This window comes from Microcaecilia unicolor, chromosome 9, assembly GCF_901765095.1.
Source record: "Microcaecilia unicolor chromosome 9, aMicUni1.1, whole genome shotgun sequence".
NCBI classification, from domain to species: Eukaryota; Metazoa; Chordata; class Amphibia; order Gymnophiona; family Siphonopidae; genus Microcaecilia; species Microcaecilia unicolor.
This window is the reverse complement of record NC_044039.1, coordinates 219,246,894-219,268,547: the sequence shown is the minus strand read 5'-3', so window position 1 is coordinate 219,268,547 and position 21,654 is coordinate 219,246,894. Positions and strand designations below refer to the sequence as shown.

At 44.8% G+C, this 21,654-nt stretch overlaps 1 protein-coding gene across 1 annotated transcript in view; it reads left to right on the top strand.

The window, feature by feature from the left end:
- The window catches only part of NRXN3 (neurexin 3), a 1,814,506-nt gene that overhangs the window by 1,550,584 nt on the left and 242,268 nt on the right, over positions 1 to 21,654 (top strand). Inside the window, 1 exon segment of the mRNA XM_030213725.1 lies at positions 18,414 to 18,585. Coding sequence (XP_030069585.1) covers positions 18,414 to 18,585 — 172 coding nt within the window.

The following is a 21,654-nucleotide window of genomic DNA, read 5'->3' as shown; positions in this document are numbered from 1 at the left end:
AGCTTTTTTCTGACTGAGAACCACATTCCCTGGCTTAGAAGTGAGGTTCATTACTGTCACGGTATGCGAAAAAGCGCCCTTTGAAAAAGGTTTATAAGAAACTTGCAGCCAACTTTTTTTTTTGAGAGATGCAAAGCCCGCAAGTTGAACCGAACTTGGACTGTTTTCCACCCTGATAAATCAAAAATGTTAATACAGTGCAGTGAATAATTAAGATATTGTCTCCCATTTGCATGAAAAATGACCACCCTCAGAGCTTTCAAATGTAGGGCATATTGATCTCCTTTGTGCATCACTAGAGTATGGAGCAGGATAGTTATACAGCAACGATTTCCATGACTACACTCCAGAGTACGTGTAACAATAAAATCCATGCTCCCCCCCCCCCCCCACCAGAATATCAGCCTCATTTTTCGCCTCCCTAATGTTTTCAAAGAAATGCACAGATGTCACCAGGGTACTGTGGCTTCACATTCATTAGATCAGTTGTTCACAGCTCTGCAAATCTTTCTCGGAAACTTACTGAAAAATCAAAGAACAAATAACAGCCGCTGCTTCAGATGTTTCAAATCATTCGCACGCTTTATAGCGCAAACATTGTAGGCAAAAATCATTCCAAACGTTTTACAAAGCTCGTTTACAAAGGCGTCGCAGTGTATGTGGTCTCAGCGTGTGTTTACATTCAACCCGGGTCTCCTTTTAGAAGTTTTATTCACAGAAGGATCCACAACAAAGCAAAACCTGAAAACGGAGCTTATCGATCACATTCTCATTCTCGTAGGTGGGCAGCTCGAATCAACAGCTCATCCTTTCCTTTTCACAGCTTCCTCCACACACTGGCCATTCAGGAATTCTTTTACTCTCAAAGCAACAGTACAGAATAATAACAACATTAGGGTCACGTTTGCAAACACATATCCATTTGAGTTACACCCTGTGACGGGGTTTACGTCACACTGCCCCTCACCCTTAAGAAAAGTCCCTCTCTAACTAACCTGGGTAACCTTAGGAGCACTGATCCCGTCCTGGGAGGAAGTGATCCGGGAGGGGTGGAGTCAGTACCTGGGACGTTTAAAAGACAGGGCCAGGCTGAGGGTAAGGAGGCCCAGGGAAGGAAGGAAGAACTGAAGGCCCAACATACACCTTTAGTGAACACTTCCAGCTGCTGTGATATGGCTGAGTTAAGCCAATCTTTTATTTGAAGAATTGTGAGCCTTGTTCTGAGGTCTGGCTGGAGCCAGATCTGAAAATACAAAGAGAGAAAGAGAGAACCTACATACTGTGTTTTGGGCGTGTCTGTCCCAGGCCACAGACTGTGTTTTGGGCCCTGCAGGCCACAGGCCCATGTAAGCTCCCCCCCCCCCCCCCCCCCCCCCCCGAAGATAAGAGACTTTTCTTTTGTTCTAGGCCTGTGAGGGAACAGGCTTCAGATTTAAGTTAATAGAAGCACTTATTTCATGTTTGCAACCTTGTCCAACTGTGTTATTGACAGGGCCACCCCATAACCCTCACCTGGGGACTCGCACATCCATAGGGAGTAATTCTGTACAGGTAGGGTTACCATGTGTCCGGATTTCCCCGGACATGGCCTCTTTTTGAGGCCATGTCCGGGGCATCCAGGTGGGTTTTGCCCACCCGCCCGCCTGTTTGTCCGGATTTCTGGACAAACGGGCAGGTGAGCAGTGCCCTGGGTCTCCCCTCCCCTTACTTACTATCTGCCCTGGTGGTTTAGTGACCTCTTTGGAGCAGGAAAGAGCCCCCTCTTTCCTGCCCGGAGCGCTGCCTGCCCTTGCCCTGCATCCTTCTCAGTCTCGGCTTGGCTCGGGATTCAAAATGGCCGTGAGAGTTGAAGCGGCCTCGCGAGACTTCAACTCTCGGCAGCCATTTTGAATCCCAAGCCGAGACCGAGAAGGATGCAGGGCAAGGCAGTGGCAAAGGGGAGGGGAGGTGATGGGGGGGCAGGGGAGGGGTCAGGGGAATATGTGACAAGGGAGAGGGGAGGTGATGGGGCGGCAGGGGAGGGGAATATGTGACCCGGGGGGAGGGGAGCTGACGGGGTGGCAGGGGAGGGGAATATGTGATCCGGGGGAGGGGAATATGTGACCCGGGGGAGGGGAATATGTGACCCGGGGAGAGGGGAGGTGATGGGGCGGCAGGGGAGGGGAATATGTGACCCGGGGGGAGGGGAGCTGACAGGGCGGCAGGGGAGGGGAATATGTGATCCGGGGGAGGGGAATATGTGACCCGGGGGCAGGGGAGCTGACGGGGTGGCAGGGGAGGGGAATATGTGATCCGGGGGAGGGGAATATGTGACCCGGGGGGAGGGGAGCTGACGGGGCGGCAGGGGAGGGGAATATGTGACCCAGGGGGAGGGGAATATGTGACAGGGGGTGGGGCGATGATGTAAAAGGGGCGGGGCATGTGTCCTCTTTTTAAGAGGACAAAATATAACAACCCTATGTACAGGTAGCTGAAGTTAAGCGCCTAAAGTATATGCACTAAGCACAAATTCCGTAATGGCAGTTAATTGTGGTTATAGAACTACTTGCATAAGTTCGCATTTATTCACTCGGGGCTGGATTCAGTATATGGCGCTGAATGGTATTCTATAAAGGGTATTCTGGGAAGGGCGTGCTTTACAGAATAGTGCTTAGCCCTGGAATCTGTGCTCAACTTTGCGTGCAAATATAAACACCAGCTGAAACCAGGTGTAAATCCCAGCACGTACATTTTAAGGGGACGCCCCTGACCCACTCGTGTCCCTCCCATCGTTAAGCCCCCTTTTCAGATCTGCACGGAAACACTTAGGGGCCCTTTGACTAATCCGCAGTAAAAAAAGGGCCCTGCGTTGGTGGTGGCGGCCATTTTTGCTGTTTGCCAGGACCCCTGTTACTGCAGAGGGTAAAAAGGCTGAAATATTTAATGGCCGTGCAGTAAGTTCATGCTTGCCGAGCGACCATTTTGGGGTGGGGAAGGGGGGGAATTTACTTCAACTCATTGAGGTGGCGGTAATGGCTCCTCAGCTAATCTGGTGGTAACTGGACAGCACGTGATGTCAGGACCACCGAGGGGAGGGGGCAGGGGGCAAAATTCCCCAGGCTCGGGGTGGGGGGGGGGGGGGGAGGCAAAATTCCCCGGGCCCAGGCCTCCAGGGGGGGCCCGATGCTGGGGTCAGGCCGCCGGCACTGCAGTCCCCGGTCTCACCTGCCTGCCTCCTCGGCATTCAAAGCGGCAGTCACAGATCACCTCTCTTCTGGCCTTTCCTCCCTGTGTCCCGCCCTCGCGGAAACCGGAAGTTACATCAGATGAGGACGGGACACAGGGAGGGAAGGCCAGAAGAGACGCGATCTGCAACTGCTGCTTTGAATGAAGGGGGCCCAGAGCCGTGGAGGCAGGTAGGTGAGACCAGGGACTGCAGCGGCGGGGGGATGGAGGCGGGGCGGCCTTGCCCTGGGCCCGGCCTAGTCTCTCGGCGGCCCTGCGTGATGTTGCCCAATTACATCCGGTAACCCCCTGCAGAAATATTTTCTCAATATACTCACTAGTACTAGAAATGCTGCATGCTGGGGATGGAACTATCCCTGGCACCTGCTTTGGGCCGGTGTTACTTCTGGGTGCCATGCAGTAACCCTTTAGTAAAAAGGCCCCTTACTCTCTCTATCATTCAGGAACTTCAATGTAACACCACTTTGTACTCGACTTTCCCACTTCTAAACCTTAATGCAATACTATTTGTAATTTCTATCCGGAAATGGCGATCGCCATTACGGCATAATGTAAGCCACATTGAGCCCGCAAATTGGTGGGAAAATGTGGGATACAAATGCAACAAATAAATAAATAAATAAAATTCTATAAATGGGAGTGTAAGTAGGGTTGAATGGAGAAGGGTAGTTAGTGGGGTCCCTCAGGGGTCTGTGCTGGGACCGCTGCTTTTTAACATATTTATAAATGACCTAGAGATGGGAGTAACTAGTGAGGTAATTAAATTCGCAGATGATACAAAGTTATTCAGGGCCGTCAAGTCGCAGGAGGAGTGTGAAAGATTACAGGAGGACCTTGTGAGACTAGGAGATTGGGCGTCCAAGTGGCAGATGAAGTTCAATGTTGAGAAGTGCAAAGTGATGCATGTGGGTAAGAGGAACCCGAATTACAGCTATGTCATGCAAGGTTCTGTGTTAACTAGTACAGCGCTGCGTAACCCTAGTAGCGCTCTAGAAATGTTAAGTAGTAGTAGTAGTAGTTACGGACCTAGAAAGGGATCTGGGAGTCATTGTTGATAAGACGTTGAAAACTTCTGCTCAGTGTGTTGCCGCGGCTAAGAAAGCCCACAGAGTGTTGAGTATTATTAGGAAAGGGATGGAAAACAAACACGAGGATGTTATAATGCCGTTGTATCGCTCCATGGTGAGACCGTACCTCGAGTATTGTGTTCAGTTCTGGTCACCGCACCTCAAAAAAGATATAAAGGAGAAGGTGCAGAGAAGGGTGATGAAAATGGTAATAGGGATGGGAGGACTTCCCTATGAGGAAAGGCTAAGACGGTTAGGGCTATTCAGCTTGGAGAAGAGGCGGCTGAGGGGGTGATATGATAGAAGTCTACAAGACAATAAGTGGAATGGAGCAGACAGACGCGAAACGTTTGTTTACGCTTTCCAACAATACTAGAACCAGGGGACATAAGATGAAGTTAGAATGTGGTAGATTTAAAACAAATAGGAGAAAGTTTTTCTTTACTCAGTGCGTAGTTAGACTCTGGAACTCATTGCCGGAGAATGTAGGGACAACAGTTGGCCTTGCTGAGTTTAAAGGGGGTTTGGACAGATTCCTGAAAGAAAAGCCTATTGAACATTATTAATTTAAATTTTTGTTTTGTTTTTGGGTTTTTGCCGGGTTCTTGAGGCCTGGATTGGCCACTGTCGGAGACAGGATGCTGGGCTTGATGGACCCTTGGTCTTTTCCCAATATGGCGGTGCTTATGTTCTTAAGTATAGTTTCACACCGATCTGCCATTTTTGGGACGTTTCGCTGCCTCGCTTCCATTATACGCTTTTCTGTGTCAAAATCCCCAGCTAACTGTAGGTGAGGCACTTACACCATGTCAGAGGCTCATGTAAACGCTCGTGAAAGTGATAAAAGGGTATATACATAATATATTTGGGGAATTGCATTAACCTGCACTGTATAATATTTAAGGACATGTGCTCAGAACATAAGGACTACAAACAATGTTTATTTGCAATAAAGGTAATGCAATAATTTAGAAGGCAGTTTTAGGGATTTTACACAAGGGAAATGTACCACAAGATAAATATTGTTAGCAAGGCAGAATTATTAATTAGGCTGGCTTAATAGTAATTCACTTTGATTGAGGCTCAGATGAATTCTTTGCTAGTTGAAGTGGTAAAGGAGGTTTTTTTTTATTTTTCTTAGCTGGATGGTGGATTCTTTGCTGGGGAAAGAAGCCTTCTTTTAGCAGAGTTGTTTCTGGAGCCTGGCTTGGCTCATAGAGATTCAGAGAAGGTCCAGAGAGGTGCAGATCGTCCAGCTGGCAGGGTCCAGGGAAGAGCGCAGGTCCAGAGAGGTAAAGGAAAAGAAAGATAGAAGACTGAGAGTGTTTCAGGTTTTTTTTAAATAATTTCTTGTTGGGCCGTAGGCTGAAGTCAGTGGGATATATTTGATCTAGTAAAAACTCATAGGTAGCTGAAAACTGGTTCTCTCTGGTTTTTGAGATGTAGCATGGTTAATCAATCACAATTCTGTTGTACACACCCCAGAAGATACTTGACAGGATTAAAAGTGTCATTGGGAGTTTTGGGTAGATGGGCTTTCTTTTGTCAGATTAGGTGGGTCATTGCCTGTGAGTTTCAGGTAGATGGCCTTTCCAGTCTTTTTGATTGCTGTCAATATGCAGACTTTGTTCTTTAGAGATGCGGTGATTAAATTTTTAGTATTCAGCCAGCTAGCCCTGTTGTTACATTGGTGGATCATTCAATAGTCCTTTTGTTTCAGGCTTTCACTGGTCTTCAGAGGGAGGGTAGAGCCTGGTCTGTTTTCTTATCAACTAACATTCCGATGTCTTTGCCAAATATTTATATACTAGTAAAAAAGGCCCATTTCTGACACAAATGAAACGGGCGCTAGCAAGGTTTTCCTCGGAGTGTGTATGTTTGAGAGAGTGTATGTGCGAGAGTGTGTGTGTGTGTGAGAGAGAGTGAGTCTGGGTGCAAGTGTGTCTGTGAGAGAGAGTGTGTGTGAGAATGAGAGTGAGTGCAAGTGTGTATGTGAGACACAGTGTGTGTGAGAGAGAGTGTGGTTCACACAGGTACAATGTGTGCGAGAGAGAGTGTGTGAGACACAGACTCTCTGTGAGACTGAGTGTGTGAGTGACTGTGTGACTGTGTGACACATAGAGAGTGAATGTGATACAGTGTGAGACATAGAGTGTGTGAGAGACAGTGTGTGAGCGTGAGAGAGAGAGAAAGACTGACTGTGAGAGAGAGTGTGTGTGTGACAGAGATACCTCCCCCCCCTCTCCTCTCTGGTGTCAGGCCCCCCCCCCCTCTCTCTCTGGTGTCTGAGCATTACTGTGCAGGACGCTGAGCTCTGGCTGTGCTTCAAGGAACTGACCAATCCTATTTAATAGAATGCACCTCCAACATTCTGAAGCCGAGAAACCTCATGTGGTTGGTCACTTCTGCTTGTGACGAACCCGGAAGTACTCGAGGGTGGAGCTTACAGAGATGGAGCCTGAGCTTCAGAAGCTTCAAACCCTTCACTGAAGCCACGGAGTCAGCTTCAGAACGTTGAGGTTGGTTTTTATTATATAGAATATTTGTTTCTATTTTCCAGCAAAACCAATAATTCTGAAACATGCTACACATTTCCCTCTCTTGATTATTAGAGACAAGTAACGCATTAATACTGGAATGAAGAATCACAAATAATTATAATAATGGAAGTGAAAAAAGTAAAGGACTTAACACTAACATAACATAAAAGCAGAATTCAAATAAAACAAGAATCAGAGATATTAGACTATGATAGAAATCAATTGTAACATGGGTGTATTGGGAGGGTGTATCTTTGAATAGTGAATACTGAACCTTGGAAAATGTCACCTAGTAGGAAAAGTGACTACTGTAAACAAATACTCATTATTAATTTTGTTTGCCCCTGCTCATGTCTCACGTTTAAGTTTCTAGGTTTTCACCATTGATCGAGGTCTCTATGGTCATCCGTCATCTGCTCCATTAGGCATCTATTCACAGTCAGGCAGCTTTGGTCAGAGTCTGGCTTTGCTCCAGTTTAGCAGGCTTGCAATTCCACTCACATGCCTTTAATGACACAGTTATCATATGCAACCCCCCCCCCCCCCCCCCCAGAGACCAGCTCCTTTTTGCAACCGCTCAGGGACATAGGTTGCTCCCAAGTTGATGCCACATGATATCTTCATGGTATGGCACTATAGGTCTGGTTGTGAGAGGTTCTCTTCTGGATCTGGTGAAACTTTCTCTTAACCCAGCATGCTAGCCAAATCATGAGCATAAGAGTGAGCAACTGACCAATCAATACCACCACAATGGAATGGAAAATTCTATTTAGTATATTATTCCCAGTATTTGACTTTCCAAGGGAAATATCCCACCATGAATGTTTCCCTTTGTTCTCTATTTCAGAAGCTAACTGGTGTATTAGTTTTTTATCCTTTGTGATTTTCTTAGTTATTATTTTGTTTTCCTTTTAAGTCACTCTAAGGATCTCTGTATAATAGGGCGATCCCATACAGACTGTAAGATTTGTTACATTAAAACCTAAGGGAATAGGTAATAGTTCAGGAGTGGGTATGGATAGGTCATTGGAAACATACTGCATCATTGGTCTGAAATAACTAAAATCATATCCTTCAATTCCTATGGGCTTCCTCTTATTTGCCGCACAAGAATCGCTAGCAAGGCTTCGTAAAAGAAGCCCTAAGTTTGTAGTAAATGGATTTCACCAAGCTGTGGACTTGAGGCTTCATTTTTGAACCAGAATCCAAGATAATGGATTATTACAATGGCTAGGGTGGTAAAGAGACATAGCAGAGATACATATTATTAATTTTTGGGTGGAATTGTTATCTCAAAGAGTAAGGGGCCATGCTAGTTTCCAAATTAGTGCACGGCCATTAGTGCGTGAATCCTTACTGGAAAGGGCTCACATTGGTGTGTGGCAATTTAGCTTCAGTAACCAATTAGCGCAGGGCACACCTACTGCCCACCCCCCAAACATGTCCCCGGTGCTAAAAAATACAAAGTTCTCACCTTAGATGCTCTAAGATGTTTTTCATGAAGGTGTCTATGTATAGGGAACAGTGTCAAATTATGTAAATTAATAATAAGCTTGATGGTTAGAAAGATCCAGGTTCCTTCCTCTTTATTCCTGGGCCGATACTGTGTCTACATCAGGGGCGTAGCTATGTGGGGCCATGGGGGCATGGGCCCCCCATAGATTTGGCTCTAGCTCCCCCCCCCCCCCCCCCCCCCCCAGTTTGGCAGCACATTTCCTCTCGTTGGCTGCTTCGGTCGTGGAGCCTCGTGTGTTTTTTCCGTTGGACTTTGGCTTGCCGGCCTGCTTAATTTTGTCTTGTTCCGGAGACAGAACACTTCCTTGTCCTTCTGTCTGTTGATACAGGCTCTGTGCCTGTCGCACATGGACTGCATTTGCTAGGATAATGGCTACATTGTTTTTACTGTTCCCGAGGTGTCCATGATGCTTGACTGTCCACAGTCTTGCGTGAGAGCAACAGCTAAGTGCCCCAATGAGGCAGTTTACCCTCTCTAAGAGGCTACGATCTGTGATGGCACCTTCTTTTTTTATGATTATAGTCCTGTGCTGTGCAAGGAGTGGAAGGGGACAGGGTCCTGTGTGGCAGGCTGTGGTCAAAGATGAGACGCCAGCAGCTGGAGCGACCAGGGCTTCCCGCACGCTGTTAGTATAGGATACATAACAAAGAATAATGCATAAGAAAGTAATTTGTTTTAAGAATCCAATTTTACAATACAATATCATAAACATATAGGGATAACTATGGATATTAACGTTTAGAAAATGTATTATGAATTCGAAATTGTACATGAAGGAAAGAGAAAGTTAATGGTAAATAGAATAATAACCAATTCAGGTAATTAATTGTTTGAGATATGGTCGTTCTTTCTGAGGGTTTGTTTGAATAGGAGCGATTTGAGGATTTTGTGGAATCTAGTATATTCCTGTATATTTCTTATTTTGGGTGGTAAGGAGTTCCACCATTTGGTTCCTAAGGAAATGTACTCAACTGGTTTGACGGCTTCCTAACCGCAAGAACTTATCAAGTAATATCATAAGTACATAAGTACATAAGTAGTGCCATACTGGGAAAGACCAAAGGTCCATCTAGCCCAGCATCCTGTCACCGACAGTGGCCAATCCAGGTCAAGGGCACCTGGCATGCTCCCCAAACGTAAAAACATTCCAGACAAGTTATACCAAACTCAAAAACATCATCACAATGGAAACCAGAATGCGGAGTGCCACAAGGATCACCACTCTTATCAACCCTTTTCAATTTAATGATGACACCATTAGCTAAGACGTTATCCAACCAAGGACTCAACCCATACATTTATGCAGACGATGTCACAATCTACATCCCGTTCAAACAAGATCTAACCGAAATCACAAATGAAATCAAACACAGTCTCCAAATAATGAACTCATGGGCGGATGCATTCCAACTAAAGCTAAACGCAGAAAAAACACAATGTCTTATTCTCTCCTCACAATACAACATGAACAATCCCACCACCATAAATACCTCAGATTACACCCTTCAAATCTCAGATAGTCTGAAAATTCTCTGAGTCACAATTGACCAGAATCTCACACTCGAAAGTCATGCAAAAAACACAGCAAAGAAAATGTTCCACTCAATGTGGAAACTAAAAAGAATTAAACCTTTCTTCCCAAGGGAAATATTCCGCAGCCTGATACAATCAATGGTGCTAAGCCACCTAGACTACTGCAATGCCATCTATGCAGAATGCAAAGAACAAATCCTTAAGAAGCTTCAGACTGCCCAAAATACAGCAGCCAGACTCATATTTGGAAAAATGAAATACGAAAGTGCTAAACCCCTAAGAGAAAAACTTCACTGGCTTCCACTAAAAGAACGAATTGCGTTCAAAGTTTGCACCCTGGTCCACAAAATCGTTCATGGTGAAGCCCCGATCTATATGTCAGACCTCATAGACCTGCCAACTAGGAACACAAACAAATCAGCCCATACATACCTGAATCTCCATTAACCCAGCTGCAAAGGACTGAAATATAAGTCTACATATGCATCTAGCTTCTCCTACATATCTACGCAACTTTGGAACGCACTACCAAAGACCATAAAAACAATGCATGACCTAACAATCTTCCGAAAACTGTTGAAAACTGACCTATTCAAGAAGGCATACCACAACGTTCCATCCTAACCACAGACTGTAAATGAACTAGACAAAACCGCACCCCACACTTGACTGATAACCAAATGGCTACTAATGAAAATTACGTAATACGCACTATCACTTTATTCCTTAGGACAGAAATGAACTCTCTATAGTTGACTATCCAACTTATGCCTAAAGCCCTGAAAGCAATTGACGAAATAACTAGCTTCCGCAAATCTTTGAAGACTCATCTCTTCAACAAGGCCTACTAAGAGAACCCACAGCTTCACAACATTACCTCACCAATATTCCCAATTATTAAAGTCCACCTTCCATACCATCCGAATAACACCGTCCTTCTTTCTTCCTTTACTTAATCTCTGTACAATACTAAGTGTTTTTGTTATCATGAAATGACTATACCATAACAAACTATGTAAGCCACATTGAGCCTGCAAATAGGTGGGAAAATGTGGGATACAAATGCAATAAATAATAATAATAATAATGCTATAATTAAATCTATCACTCAAGAACCTCTGTGCAATACCTTATTGTATCATATTTTATCATGTATGCACCTTACTGTACTATTTGTAATTCTCGACCCGGAAATGGCGTTCGCCATTACGGCATAATGTAAGCCACATTGAGCCTGCAAATAGGTGGGGAAATGTGGGATACAAATGCTACAAATAAATAAGTAAGTGAAGTCTGCAGAGTGGACAGTTTTGTAGATCACTTTTTTGCAATTTGGGAGGTGTGGTCTGAGATAATTTCTTGCCTCATGTTTAGTGTTTCTTTGAGGTAAGTTTATTAATGGTACCATGAAGTCAGGAGCTGTGCCATTTAGGATTTGAAAGATAAAGGTAAATAATTTGAAGGTGATTCCCGCTATGAATGTCTCAGGACCCGGTTGCTGACTGCACTGAGAAACAGCGAACCCCTACTTGTGGTGCTGACTTCCGGAGCGTTTTTTTTAAATTTTTTAAATTCTGTGCTAGCCGGCATCGGTGACGTTGATCTTACCTGGTCAGGGTTCCTGTGGCCGACTGGTGTCTCGGCGCAGCTGTTGCTCCTGAGGCACCCAGAGCTACGGGAAAGGTTACAAAACTGGAGCGTCAGCAGCCTCCTCGCACGCCGCCCGCACCTTGGAAAAGAGAGGGTGCATGCCTCGTGGTCGCAGTCTATAAATGCGACCTCTCCCTCCCATCGGTACCCTCTCGCTTTTCACACGTTTGGGACGCGTTGCCTCCTCACGGCTCTTGCTATACTTGGGAGCTGCGCGTATCATGGGGGGCAGGGCTAGGGGGCATGGCACCAAGTTATCCCTGGCTGCCTGGCACCCTGGCCTGTGGCCTCCCCATTGTGTTAACATTAGATTGGAACCCCAAGCTTCTCACACTCAACACTGCTCAGCCAGATGTAGTAACATTGCACATGATGGTAAAAATCTCAAAGACGATCAAACCAAAGCAAAAGACCCTCTAAACAAAAAGGACTTCAGAGAGAGAGAGGAATGGGAAAGGGGGAGGGAAAGGGAAATGGGACTTGATACACCGCCTTTCTGGGGTTTTTGCAACTACATTCAAAGCGGTTTACATATATTCAGGTACTTATTTTGTACCAGGGGCAATGGAGGGTTAAGTGACTTACCCAGGGTCACAAGGAGCTGCAGTGGGAATTGAACTCAGTTCCCCAGGACCAAAGTCCACTGCACTAACCACTAGGCTACTCTTCCGCTGGCTGACAGAGTGACCACATACTGCTATTACTGTTACTGGCGAGAGATAGACGACGCAGTGTTGTACAGGAAGTCTCCAGAGGCAGACTGGGCCAATCCCAGGACCTTATTTCCCAGGCAAAATGGTTCTGGCTGTTCTACTCTGAACTGCAAAAGCAAATGTGCACATTCCAGAATGTTCTGAGACAGATCTACAAAGCAAAGGTTGAAAAACTGAATTCCCATATTCTTATGGGTGGCCGGTGACTGAACTATTTGGGGGGGGGGAGGGAATGAAGCAGAAGAGCGGTGAGGGCAGGCAGGCCAAGGTTGCACATCATTTCTCTCCCCCCGCCCCCCCCCCCCCTTCCCCGGGGCTGTCAGACTGGCACCATCATTCTGGGCCTGAGGGCATAGGCTGACTGCTTAAGCTGATGGTGCAGCAGAAAATGTGATTGGGGAACAAATTAAGTACATGCTAATTATTTAAATAAGATAGATAATGAGCTTCTAAGATCACATTCCTCTGTGCACTAAAATGCATTAGCTTTCTCATAGCTATGAAGTTGGAGGGAAATAATGCTGCTGGGACAGGATAGTGATGGGGAAAAGCCAGACCTGCATCTCAAGATTACTGTATTAACTTACTGGTTCCAACTCAAGCATTCTCCATAAGTACATAAGTAATGCCACACTGGGAAAAAACCAAGGGTCCATCGAGCCCAGCATCCTGTCCACAACAGCGGCCAATCCAGGCCAAGGGCACCTGGCGAGCTTCCCAAACGTACAAACATTCTATACAATCAAGCCATTGTGACATCACTAATGAGGTTGGCTCTTATTGGTGGAATGAGCCACTATGACATCACAATAGGTTAAATCACTGCTCTATGTAATAAAAGTGAGCCAAGTAGAGGACATAAGTACATAAGTAATGCCACACTGGGAAAAGACCAAGGGTCCATCGAGCCCAGCATCCTGTCCACGACAGCGGCCAATCCAGGCCGAGGACACCTGGCAAGCTTCTCAAACGTACAAACATTCTAAACATGTTATTCCTGGAATTGTGGATTTTTCCCAAGTCCATTTAGTAGTGGTTTATGGATTTGTCCTTTAGGAAACCATCTAACCCCTTTTTTAAACTCTGCCAAGCTAACCACCTTCACCACGTTCTCCGGCAACGAATTCCAGAGTTTAATTACGCGTTGGGTGAAGAAAAAGTTTCTCTGATTTGTTTTAAATTTACTACACTGTAGTTTCATCGCATGCCCCCTAGTCCTAGTATTTTTGGAAAGCGTGAACAGACGCTTCACATCCACCTGTTCCACTCCACTCATTATTTTATATACCTCTATCATGTCTCCCCTCAGCCATCTCTTCTCCAAGCTGAAAAGCCCTAGCCTCCTTAGTCTTTCTTCATAGGGAAGTCGTCCCATCCCCGCTATCATTTTAGTCGCCCTTCGCTGCACCTTTTCCAATTCCACTATATCTTTCTTGAGATGCGGCGACCAGAATTGAACACAATACTCAAGGTGCAGTCGCACCATGGAGCGATACAGCAGCATTATAACATCCTCACACCTGTTTTCCATACCTTTCCTAATAATACCCAACATTCTATTCGCTTTCCTAGCTGCAGCAGCACACTGAGCAGAAGGTTTCAGTGTATTATCGACGACGACACCTAGATCCCTTTCTTGTTCCGTAACTCCTAACGTGGAACCTTGCATGACGTAGCTATAATTTGGGTTCTTTTTTTCCCACATGCATCACCTTGCACTTCCTCACATTAAATGTCATCTGCCATTTAGCCTCCCAGTCTCGTAAGGTCCTTCTGTAATTTTTCACAATCTTGTTACAAGTTAACGACGTTGAATAACTTTGTGTCATCAGCAAATTTAATTACCTCGCTAATTACTCCCATCTCTAAATCATTTATAAATATATTAAAAAGCAGCGGTCCTAGCACAGACCCCTGAGGAACCCCACTAACTACCCTTCTCCATTGTGAATACTGCCCATTTAACCCTACTCTCTGTTTCCTATCCTTCAACCAGTTTTTAATCCACAATAGGACATTTCCTCGTATCCCATGACCCTCCAATTTCCTCTGTAACCTTTCATGAGGTACCTTGTCAAACGCCTTGGAAAATCCAGTTACACAATATCAACTGGCTCCCCTTTGTCCAAAGTCCCACAACTCTGAATTCACAGTGTTTTTTTTAAAATAAATATTTACTTCGTTATGGTTATTATTTTCATCCCCAGTTCTGGTGTCCTGCCTTTATTTATGTATTTGTTTTTAAACATTTGTACCCTGCTAACTCCTAAACAGTTTACAAGTTAGATAAATACATACAAATACCCTTTGCCTCTGGTTATCTAAAACAAATAATTAATTTGTTTCCAACCAAATGCTAATTATCAGATAAAGGGATGTTCAAATGACCAGCTAGCATTTTATTGATTTCCATCAATCGCTCCTTTGTTACATCATAAATAAATGAACCCTTTCATCCAGAAATCAACTGCTGTGCTCAGGTGCAGGAGAGCAGTATCCATCTCTGTGCACAACCAAGACTGCAAGCTCTTCCGAAAAAGGGAAGACTGCACATGACACGAGTTTTGTTTAAATGGTAGAAGAGGTCAGTTAGGTGGGCCAGTGCTATGCGCCACCGCCCAGGAGATCTGGGTATGATTCTCAAGCCCAGCTTCTGCCATTTTATACATAGGAGGCTCTTAATAGTCAAACTCAAGCTGCCATGAAAATGTCTGTGCCCATGACGGAGGTCTGGCACCTCAATAGATGGGGTGGTTGGGAAAGGAAGGGGTTAAAATGAGGAAGAATGGTGGTCCTTGTGGATGAAGGGTCATGTACTTTTGGACCCAGCCTAGAGGAAAAAGAAGTTGACAAATATTTAGTGTATACTGACTCACTGGAAGAGTTTAGGCAAATGGGCTTATCTCCGTGTGCCTCTGTTTATCGAACTGAATGGGGGAAATTCACAAAAGTATTAATACTCCTAAATAATTCAAATGCAGTATGTGGGCAAAGGACAGAACCAAATAATCCCCAAACCTACCAGCAGAATGAGAAAAAAATGCAATTTGTAGATATTTGGCCATTTTTTGGAACTGAGTGGCCTACAGAGGTCTTTCCAGTGCCTTCATGCAGTGTCCTGGTGCCACTGGGATGCTCACCCCCAGAGATGGGCAGTGGATATGAAAGAACCCTATTGCAGTGGGAACATGTAAGATGGAAAGCATTATAATTAAATCCAAACTGCCGATGGGCTGCTGCTTGTTTGTCCTGCAAAAAAAAAAACTAGTTTACCATTTCTTCGATACTTCGGCAGCAATGTGTATATTTACAGCACATTAAGGTGACACTGAAGGCTAAAGATTAACTTACAAATTAGTACCGTGATCCTTTAGTATCACTGGTTCACTGGTCCTTTCTTGTGCAGCTGAATTTATTTGCTCTCAATGCTGTTTGCATTCGTTTCAGAAATTGTGAACGGTAATGATGTTGACTTTGTGCCATTTGTTCCCAATATGATGAAGACGGGGGCTATCATGATAAGTCTAGATCTGGGAAAGCAGCCTCTGTATGAAGCGAGGGAGGGTGAGCGGCTGAGAGAGAGCGAGCGAGCACACCAGTAGAAAGTAAATTCATGAGCCTCGACTCCCTTGGGGCACCTGGGCAAAGTACCAAGACATTTAAGTTTGATATGTGCTCATTTAGCAGAGGTACAATTTGAGAGTCTGGCTGTCTCAAGGAAAAAGAGGTAATAGCAGAGCAGTTTCTCTCCTGTTCCTGCTCCCAGTTTCCCCTGCTTTGGTCTGTCAAGGTGCCTCATTTTGGATGAGGATATGTCAGACTTAGTGCTGCTGTTAGAAGGCCCGGATCTTGCTGAAAAGGGCTCCGCATCATTTATACTTGATATGACATGGGTCATGTGTTTGATGTATGAGAAGTCAGGCGAGAGTCGGCAACTGAGAACATGGGGGGAGGAGCAGGACCGATCACCATAAAAGAGAAAATACGCATTAAAAATATCAGAATACACTTCCAGTGACAAATGTACTATGTTTCCAAGATTCTGTACGAACTCGTAGTGCTAGGCCATCATTAAAGAATAAAACTGCAATGTTGAATCATAGAGCTTTGGAAATAATGATCCGATACATTACAGAAGCTTGCCTGAGTGCAGCATTCATTGAGATGCAGCTTTAATAGCAGGTTAATGGTTTCCTAGGGACAAGCTGTGCCAGCCCTGGCTTTACCCATAACATTCAGGGAAGTAACCTTAGATGAAGGTGTGTTTTTTTTTTGGGGGGGGGACCTGCACACGGGGGGGGGGGCAGTGGTAACTACTGTAGAACAGGGAAGCAGTTACATCCCTAAATATAGGCTTTTTGGAAGGGGGGGTAAACTGTAAAGAGCACACTAAATAATAGCATTAGGGAATTTCTGTACGGGGTGACAATTACAACCCTAAACAATAACTGGGAAGTCTAGATGGACCATTTTGGTCTTCTTCAGCCATCATTTATTATATTACTACTACTACTACTACTACTTAACATTTCTAAAGCGCTACTAGGGTTACGCAGCGCTGTACAATTTAACATGGAAGGACAGTCCCTGCTCGAAGAGCTTACAATCTGTGTTACGACTACCCAGTAGGGAAATTAGAGCTACATCCCCCTGCATGTGGTGGGGTAAATTCAGGATTTGAGCTGTGTGGTCACCTGAAGTATGAGAAAATTCTCAATAGAGAGCATTAGTAAGGTTTTTAGCAATCAATCTGAGCCTCTTCTGTGGGGAGCACTTAAGTGAGACTCCGAGTCCTGAGAGACACAGAGGCAACTTAGATGTTTGAACTCCATGTTGACGAGGCATGCAATCAAGTTTTGCTAAATAAATAATTAAATAAAGGGGCAGTTCCTCATTCTGGGTAAAAAGAAAATCAGTTTGTGCAGTCCTTTGAAACGTAGTGTCCCACAGGGATCGATCCCGGCCCCTGTTCATTTGTATTTGTTCCTTCTCCACTGGCTACTCTAGTCCAGTCCATAGGTGTTAGTTGTTTTCACATTGATGTTCAACTGATGACATTTGTTGATGCTAAAGTTATCGACCTAACTCCTCTCGACCATTGTCTTAGAACAGTCACCCAATGACTTAGTCAACTGACTGAAGCTTAACCCCCCCCCCCCCCCAAAAAAAAAAAAAATCTCATCTATCAGGATTATTGATGGCCTTACAATTCCTGATCTTTGCCTATTTTGTGCAGGAAACAGATACCACTCTATTGGGAGAATTCTATATATGGCGCTGAGTTTTTGGTTCAAAAAAGCATTCTAACAGATCTATGCAAGGTGCCAAAACGGGACAGAAATGGCAGATCTCGTAAAAATACACACGCTCATTTATGGAATATAGCCTAAATGTTTCCACGCGAATCTGCAAAAGGAGCATATCAGTGGGAGGGGCAGGGGCGTTCCCTTAAGATGCGTGCAGTGTTATAGAATAGTGTGGATCTGTGCACTGGGATTTACACCTGGTTTCAGTTGGTCTAAATCCTTGCGCCCAAAGTTGAGCATGGATCCCAGCACTACACGCTATTCTATAAAGGATGGCCATCTCGGAATGCCCTTCATAGAATACTGTTCAGTGCCGACTTTTTTTGAGACTAATTTTGAGCACCATTTACTGAATCCAGCCATATAGCTCTATTTCAGTTGTCTCAGTTAGTTTAGACTCGGCTTTGTTTTGAAGGTCAGATTAATTTAGGGGCTAAGTCATGTTATTTTGTTCTAAGATGTATCTAGCAGTTTGTTCACTCTTTGATTCCAATACCCTTCATACATTCATCTGTGCTAGGGTTACCATACACATGGATTTCCTCAGACATGTCCTCCTTTTCACGGGACTGTCTGGGGTCTAGGCAGGTTTTTTTTCAGTCTGCCCATTTGTCCAAGTTTTTGAACGGGTGGGCTGACTGGTGGGAAGGCTGGTGGGGGGGGGGGGGGTGGGAGGCCTCAGGGTGCCCTCCTCAAAACATACCAAAAATGCCCCTCAATGTCTAAGGAGATGACATATAAGTATAAATAAATAAATATTCTGTTAACCAGGACTCCTGAAGATGGAAAGGTTGATGGTGGGAGAAAAGAAATCAGAGATAACAGAGTCTGAGAAATTGAAAGGGTTTTATTTTATTTTACAGGAGCAAGGCAAGATTGGAGTACTGTTCAACATCGGCACCGAGGACATCTCCATCAAAGAGGAGAGTACCCCAGTGAACGATGGCAAATACCACGTGGTTCGCTTCAATAGAAATGGAGGGAATGCTACACTGCAAGTAGACGGTTGGCCTATCAATGAACACTACCCCACAGGTACTTGCTTAGCTAATGTACGTTTAAGGTCTGCTCTCCCCATATCTATGCATATAGGAGGAGATTCTATATATGGTGCTTAAAAACAATCAATGCTGAAATCGGTGCCGACTAAGCATATTCTATCATCATCGCCTGATTTTAGAATACACTTAGTTGATACTTCAGCGCCTAAAGCTACGTGCATCCATTTACACCAACAATAATGTGTTGTAAATTCTATAACTATGTGCATAAATTTTGGAACCCCCATTTCCCCACCTGTAACTGTGCCTTTTTTGCCTGCACACGTTAGAAGTTCAGCGCACTTCGTTACAGACTACGCTTAGCGAGTTGTGCGCGTAAATTCTAATCAGTGCCAATTAGTGCTCATTATTGCATGTTAAGAGCTGATTAACTTTTTAAACCAATTAAATTACGTGCGTTGTTATAGAATCCATGCCGATTTTGGCGCAGATCTCTAGGCGTGCTATATTTTAATCATACCTATAGCAGGGGTAAGGTAGGCCAGTACATTTGGAGAAATATGTTACCAATGTAGTGGTATGAGAAAATTACTCTGGTACTGAGTAATTGACTCAGGCCACACAGAAAGGCCTCCGCACTGTGAAACGTTGGCCCCTTCTCCACATGGCACAAATAGTTGTCAAGAAGCATTCCATAAAAAATATTTGAAAACAATACTGTATTTCCCCCTAACCGTGTCATTTCAGAAATCCACTTTGATAGTTTCTAGCAATTTCTCAATAATTTACACTGTAAAGTTTCGTGCTGCAGATGGTGTGACAGAGCCCCCGCCATGCTGAAACCGGGTGGGAAACCTCCTCCCAGAGTAAGCGTTATGTATGTCCCTTTGACCTGGCCTGATCTTGAACGCCTCGGTATAGCTAAACTCTACTGGCTTTGATAGACAAGACTCAGACCCAGCTCAAATTCATATCTTTCTATGCTTTATGTTTAAGGCCTCACTTCATTTTGTTTCAAGACCCCTATAGTGTAAAGCAAAATCAACAGTACTACACTTTCCTAGATAACTCCCTAATTGCCTCACACCTGTTTGTAATCTAGGTAATTAGGAGAGGACTGGTCTGAATGAGCCTCTAGTGTCTTTCCAAGCAGACACATTATAGAAAGCTGTGAGAGCCGGGAAAACTTCCTGGGCCACCCTCGTATCACTGGTTTCTACAGATACAGTCACCAAGCCTCAACCAGGAGCGTAGCCAGATGGGGTGGTAGCCCAATTTAGGGTGGGCCTGAGCCCAAATAGGGTGGGCCTGAAAATATGTTCCTCACCCTCCTTGGGCCCCCTCCGGTGCTCTCCATGCTCTCTCGGCCACCTCCAGTTCTCCCCCCCCCCCCCAGTCAAACCAATAGAGATACCAAGCCCCACCAGCCGAAGACCTCCTCCCGGCAGAAAGAACACTTACACCACGCTGCCTTTAACTCCTAACCACTACTCACTTGCCCGGTCCTTTTATCCCCACCTCTTTATTCCCTTGCCTCTTAGTTGTTCTGTCTGTTTATCTGTCTTATTTAGATTGTAAGCTCTTTGAGCAGGGACTGTGTTTCGTGTATGGTGTACAGCGCTGTGTATGCCTTGTAGCGCTATAGATAGATAGATGCACAACTGATGCAGCCTCTGCGCATGGCTGTACAGGATGTAAGTGTTCTTTCTGCCGAGAGGAGATCTTCTGTTGCTGTCGGGGCTTGCGGATCCCTGCCAGCCACGCCTATGGATCACTGATTTCAGGTGGTCAGGCCCCTCAAATCTCCCAATTTCTGTCATTCAGCTTTGGTATGCTCTATAGCAGTGTTTCCCAAGTCAGACCTGCAGTACCCCCTTGCCACTTGGGTTTTCAGCTTGAACGAAATTTGCATACAACGGAGGCAGTGTGTGCAAATCAGGACCGGCTTGGGAAACATTGCTCTATAGGCCTGATCATTGTCCTCGGTTGATGATTTGAACTGAATATCCACGTTTTTTTTTTCCAATGAATGCTCTGCATTCAGTAATATTTTTCAAACCCTCTCCACATTATTCCACAAGCCAATGAATGCATTTGATTGACCACACTTTGTGTTTTACTAAAAATACCTAGTGTCAAAAAACCCCCACAAACTAGATGCAAGGATGGCGCATTGAACGGCGACTGCATTTCTCAGCTGTGAGTTGGTGTCCCCTGGCCTACAGTGTAACACTGAGCAGTTGCAGACAGTGCTTTGCGAATATGAATTGGGAGGGAAGAAGCTTTTTATATTCACGAGGCAGCTAACTCGGGGTATGAACACAGGGGCAACTGTAGGGTGCTATGTCAAGAAGTAGCATGGAGATGCTGATATACAAGTGACTTCCGAATCCTTCGGGTCCAATCATGTAATTTTATTGCGACCTCAGCAGTGACCTCAGCCTCTAAGAACCCACAAAAGGACTTATTTTGAGAATTATGCTTGATATGATGGCTACCATGGGACGTTATTCACTTTTTTCCTGTCCTCTCTTTTTGTGCTGGACCAGTAGAAAGTGGTGGGACCTTTGTTAGATATTCTGTTTTTGGGGGTACCAGAAAGACCACATTGCCATAGGGATAATCTTGCTCACCATTCGTAGTCCATATTGGGGATTATATGACTTCTATTCAAAAGTTTCTGTTGGCTGCGGTCAGAGCATCGTTTCCAACATGCTTTTTCTCCACGAATTTAGTGAAAAGACGACAGTCCTTGTTACATAATAAATATAGACAAACCCTGTTTGGTATGGTTTAAGAATAGTAGACCCTGCTTGGAGGCAAGAGGATTGGACGATGGTTCTCACCCTGGACTTATCTGAATAATCTGTTATTTCTGGTTATCCTCAATAAATATACATCAGATATATTTCCCTACAGCACCTTCACTGGGTACAATTACATCTCTTGCATATTCTTCATGCATATCCCCAAAACCAGACTGACTGAATGGTCCCGGAGTACCTGGCAGAAACCCAATTACTAGCAAGATTCCATGCTACCAATCCCGGGGCAAACAATGGCTTCTCCCATGTCCATCTCAATAACAGACGATGGACTTTTC